The sequence below is a fragment of the Myxocyprinus asiaticus genome, chromosome 45 (assembly GCF_019703515.2).
Source record: "Myxocyprinus asiaticus isolate MX2 ecotype Aquarium Trade chromosome 45, UBuf_Myxa_2, whole genome shotgun sequence".
NCBI classification, from domain to species: domain Eukaryota; kingdom Metazoa; phylum Chordata; class Actinopteri; order Cypriniformes; family Catostomidae; genus Myxocyprinus; species Myxocyprinus asiaticus.
The window spans coordinates 11,521,395-11,526,209 of NC_059388.1; the positions used below are offsets into that span (position 1 = coordinate 11,521,395).

Here is a 4,815-nt window from a genome sequence, read left to right on the forward strand (position 1 = left end):
AACTCCTGCTTTTATTTAGCTTTTGTTAACGTCATTAGCCTATGGGATTTACATACTTTTTCCAGCCTACACTGTGAATGTTTGAATGATGTATTCGATATGTACAAGAACAATACAATAATTTGTGTGTTATTCATTAAAAAAGATTGTGTTTGTTCATTATTGTGACTTAGATGAAGATCAAACCAGATTTTAAGACAAATTTATATATAAATGCAGGTAATTCTAAAGGATTCACATATTTTTCTTGCCACTGTACATAGATAGATAGATAGATAGATAGATAGATAGATAGATAGATAGATAGATGGATGGATGGATGGATGGATAGATAGATAGAAAATATATTATTTGGACCCTGCAATTTATTAATGTAAGGATGTATCTTTTTGTTCTCGCCCTCTTTAGGGTTATCATAAGCAAACAATGCAACACTCAATGTAATCATTGGTCTGAAAAAGTCCTTTGATGGTGTTCTTTCTCATGCTGTTAATGAGTGATTCTACTAACGCTCGAGATTTCCATCTAGTGGTCAGATGTAAAGATTCCATTGCTGCCCTGTTGGGGATTTAGATTTTCAGTCTCTAAAACACAGGTAATGTGTTTTTCAAAAAATGAAAAAAATAAAAAAAGGCCTAAAGTTAAATGAAAAATGTACAATCAGAGCAGGTATCAATGGTAAAATTTTTGGGAGTGTGGATGGATTCAAATTTGACATTCAGTAGTCATATTCAGAAAATAGCTGACAAATGCAGGAAGGGTATAAATATACTTAGATGTTTGGCTGGAACAGACTGGGGTGCTAGCCGACAATCACTTTGGAGAATATACAGTGCTCTAATCAGATCTACAATTGACTATGATAGTTTTATATATAACTCAGCATCATTGTCATGGAAGAAAAAGATTTAGTCAACGGCATTAAGAATATGTTGCAATGCATTTAGATCATCACCAGTAGTATCATTACAAGTGGAAATGGTGGAGTTTAGAAGAATGCAATTAAGAATGGTATATTTTACTTCAGTAGAACATAGATACAGTCACCCAGTAAAGAAAGTACTGGAGAAACACTGGGAATATGAGTATTCAGTGTTGGAGATTTGGATGGATTGCTGATAAAGAAGCACAGCGAATGGGTAGAACTGATGTGGATGTTAGTCCAACAATAGCAATGCCTATTATACCACCGTGGTTATTTCCCATTCCTTCGGTCGATCTCCAGTTGAAAAACGTAATTATGTATAAACAAAGATGTATTTCGAAGCAGCTTTCTTTTTCTGTTTTAGTAAGTTTAATGAAACGGAAATCATCATCAAGACAAGATATATTATTAGAAATTTTACAAACAATATCCAGGTTACATTATCAAGGAATATAAATATTTTTTGTATGGATACCACCTCATGAAGTGGTGGAAGGGAATGAGGAAGCAGATGATATAGCCAAGAAGACTTTAAAAAATTCAGAAATTGAAATAAGTATACCATTAAGTAAATTCGAAATCAAAGGGTTAATAAAAAGAGCAATAAAAGGAATGTGGCAGGAAATGTGGGATAAGGAGGGAAAAGCAAGGCACTTGTACAGAATTCAAAGGGAAGTAGGTCATAAGAGATAGATTTTTGGTAAAAAAAAAAAAAAAAAAAAAAAAAAATATATATATATATATATATATATATATATATATATATATATATATATATATATATATATATATATAATTATTATTATTATTATTATTTTATTTATTTTTTCCCTCAACACTGATGCTCCACACTCCATCTCATTATGTCGCGGACATGCACAATACGTTTGTTTGCCAGCTGCCACAAAACCGAAAGAAGAAGAAGAAGAAGAAGAAGAAGAAGAAGAATTCCATTGCTTCCACAAATGTCGTAAACGCTCTCTCGCCGAGGCACGTGTTTACGACAGTGCCCCTGTCTTTGCACGTGGGAAACCCCGGTGCGGCCTCTCCGATCAGCGCTCGAGCTGAGAAAGGTACGTCCATTACCCATCTCCCATTAACAAACGCGTTTGATGCCTTTTAAACGCTCCACTTAAGCCAACATTTGTTTGTTCTCATTCCAGAATCATGCCAGCTAAAGGTCCCCTACAGTCTGTCCAGGTTTTCGGGCGTAAAGTGAGTATTTGAGGGCCGAATCGTTCTCATATGCGCGTGCACGGTAGTAAAGCTAGGAGGCTATGCTAACATCAATGTATGAAGATATGGTCATGGCCTTATGAAATCACATGACAGTGTAATATTATTTCCCCAGAATGGTTAGGAATCATGTACACATTTGGTTGCTTGTGTATGTGGTTTGATATCGGTAAGATTAACCGTACATGAAGTGTGATCTGTTTTTAATGGCTGTTTGCTGACACGTGGGTCGCTCTTCTGCATTTCATATATTTACAGTATTGAGTAATGCACAATAGTTAATTATATTTGTGCCCATTTTTTCGTTTTAACAGTAGACGTAGTCAAGACACAGCTGTTGTCCCGCTAGTTAACTGTTAGTATGTTCTTGTGTGTGGTATAATCGTTCAGTTAAACAAACTGGTTAATGATACTTTGTATGCACCTAGAGGAGACGAAATATTCTCTATTTCACCTTTAACAGAAAACTGCCACTGCTGTTGCCCACTGCAAGAGGGGAAATGGACTAATTAAGGTCAATGGCAGACCCCTTGAGATGATTGAGCCAGTCACTTTGCAATACAAGGTAAGATCACTCATGTTGTGTAGTGGTGTAATGGTACACAAAAATGACGGTTCGGTACGTACCTCGGTCACGGTTCGGTATGTACCTCGGTCACGGTTCGGTATGTTTTCGGTACAGCGGGTGTGGAGGGAACACAAAATTGCTTTTTTAAATTTTTTTTATTAAACAGTGATTTACTGAACAAACTGTGGTTCTGTCTTAATAGTCTGTCATTACTGCTGCAATCTATTAATAAAAAAGTAAAAAAAAAAATTACTTAATCTAAATAAATAATCTCTCAAAAAATATAATAAAATAAATATCCATTAAGGTGCAGCGTTTAGAAAATGAACTGTACTTGTATTCACATTAGCAGCTTTCAGCGTCACATGACTGTGCAACAGTTCCAGCTTAACTTGTTCACGTTGTTTGCAGAAAGGGCAGATCTGCTGGCACTAACAATGTCTCCCGCTGTGGAGTTCGTAATGGGGCTCGATTACTTTCAACATGTTTAAACCTCGTGTTCTCGACAGCATAATATGGTCGCATATCCACTGCTATAAAAACACCTATGCCGTTTGTTATAGCATTGTCCTGGTCTGACTTAGCGAGAGGCTGCTTAAATGCCACGGGGAGCTGGGTTTGCACTCCACTAGTCCACCAGTGATGTTCACATTCGGGTGATGTCGTCTCCAGATGAGTGAGCAAGTTCGACATACAGCCAGCTACATACCCGATTGCAGTTGAACAATGCCGGCAAATAGCTTCCGTCCAATCCTCTTGCCTTTCTCCATCGTCATTGATGTTAATTGAGAAACCATAATGTTCCCAAACAGGAGACTGTAATAATAGTGGAGGATCTTCAAGTTCTGGTTTAACTGCGTTCTCCATAACTGCTCGTGCATGCTTGGTTGGGTAGCTGAACCAACAACATCCGGTCCTAGTTGCTAGGTGGGAAGCTCAGAATTTTAAATTAAGTTCCGCGCACACAGAAGTTCAGCACGTGAGTGGACAAAACAAAGCTGCATTCGTTCAGTGCACATGCGTGCCGATCCGAAAGACCCGTACTGAAAATTTCTGGTACGAATATGTGTACCGTTACACATCTTGTGTATTGATTATCTTGCTGCTGTATTGTGCGTTTCATGAAGGGGAGTAATTGTAATTTTGCTCTCTACATCAGTGTGGAATGTCTTGTAACTGTGTTATTAACTGTTCTTTAGCTGCTGGAGCCTGTTCTGCTGCTGGGTAAGGAGCGGTTCGCTGGTGTTGACATCCGAGTTCGCGTGAAGGGTGGCGGACATGTTGCTCAGATTTACGGTGAGCAACGCTGACTGATACCTCCATTTAATCTGCATTCAGCTGGTTTTCTGTAGTGTTGTTGCATGTTATTTTCGCCACCTTTATACTTGTATCAATGTCTTGGTCAACACTAAGGTGTCTTATTTCCTCCGTTCTCTTTGAGAACGCTACTATACATTATACAAATGGTACTGGAGTGTTTGTATGAAGTCTTGTTCTTTATGCAGCCATCCGTCAGGCCATCTCCAAATCCCTGGTTGCCTACTATCAGAAATGTAAGTGTGAATCTTTTGTTACACTAAAGACGATTAATCATTTTTAGCATGTCTGAAAAGTGAAGATGATGTTGTGGTATTTTACTATAAAGATTTTCATTCATTTACATGTTCTCATATTCCGCAACTTTTCTCTCCTCTCAGTTGTGGATGAAGCCTCTAAGAAAGAGATCAAGGATATCTTGATTCAGTACGACAGGACCCTGCTGGTCGCTGATCCCCGCCGCTGCGAGTCCAAGAAGTTCGGTGGACCTGGAGCTCGCGCCCGCTACCAGAAGTCCTACCGTTAAAATCTCTGTCTATTTTCATTCAATAAAACTGAGGGGAAAACATTCTGTGGTCTCTAGTAGAGATTTTTTGGTGTTATTTGTATCTGTATTTGCTCATTTACACTATAATTCTTTGTTTGGTGAAGGGATTGTTCACCAAAAAATGAAAATTCTCTCATAATTTACTCACCCTCATGCCATCCCAGATGTGACTTTTTGATCTGCAGAACACAAATGAAGATTTTTAGAAGAATATTTCAGCTT

The 4,815-nt window shown here is 37.9% G+C and overlaps 1 protein-coding gene across 1 annotated transcript; it reads left to right on the forward strand.

Annotated features, from left to right (window-relative positions):
• The first annotated feature begins 1,890 nt into the window (after positions 1 to 1,890).
• On the forward strand, positions 1,891 to 4,614 carry LOC127435434 (40S ribosomal protein S16-like). The gene is made up of 6 exons (XM_051688928.1): positions 1,891 to 1,998; positions 2,089 to 2,140; positions 2,625 to 2,726; positions 3,929 to 4,025; positions 4,235 to 4,282; positions 4,427 to 4,614. The coding sequence occupies exons 2-6, from the start codon at positions 2,093 to 2,095 to the stop codon at positions 4,570 to 4,572; spliced, it is 441 nt and encodes a 146-aa protein (XP_051544888.1). The 5' UTR covers positions 1,891 to 1,998; positions 2,089 to 2,092; the 3' UTR covers positions 4,573 to 4,614.
• Positions 4,615 to 4,815: the final 201 nt, after the last annotated feature.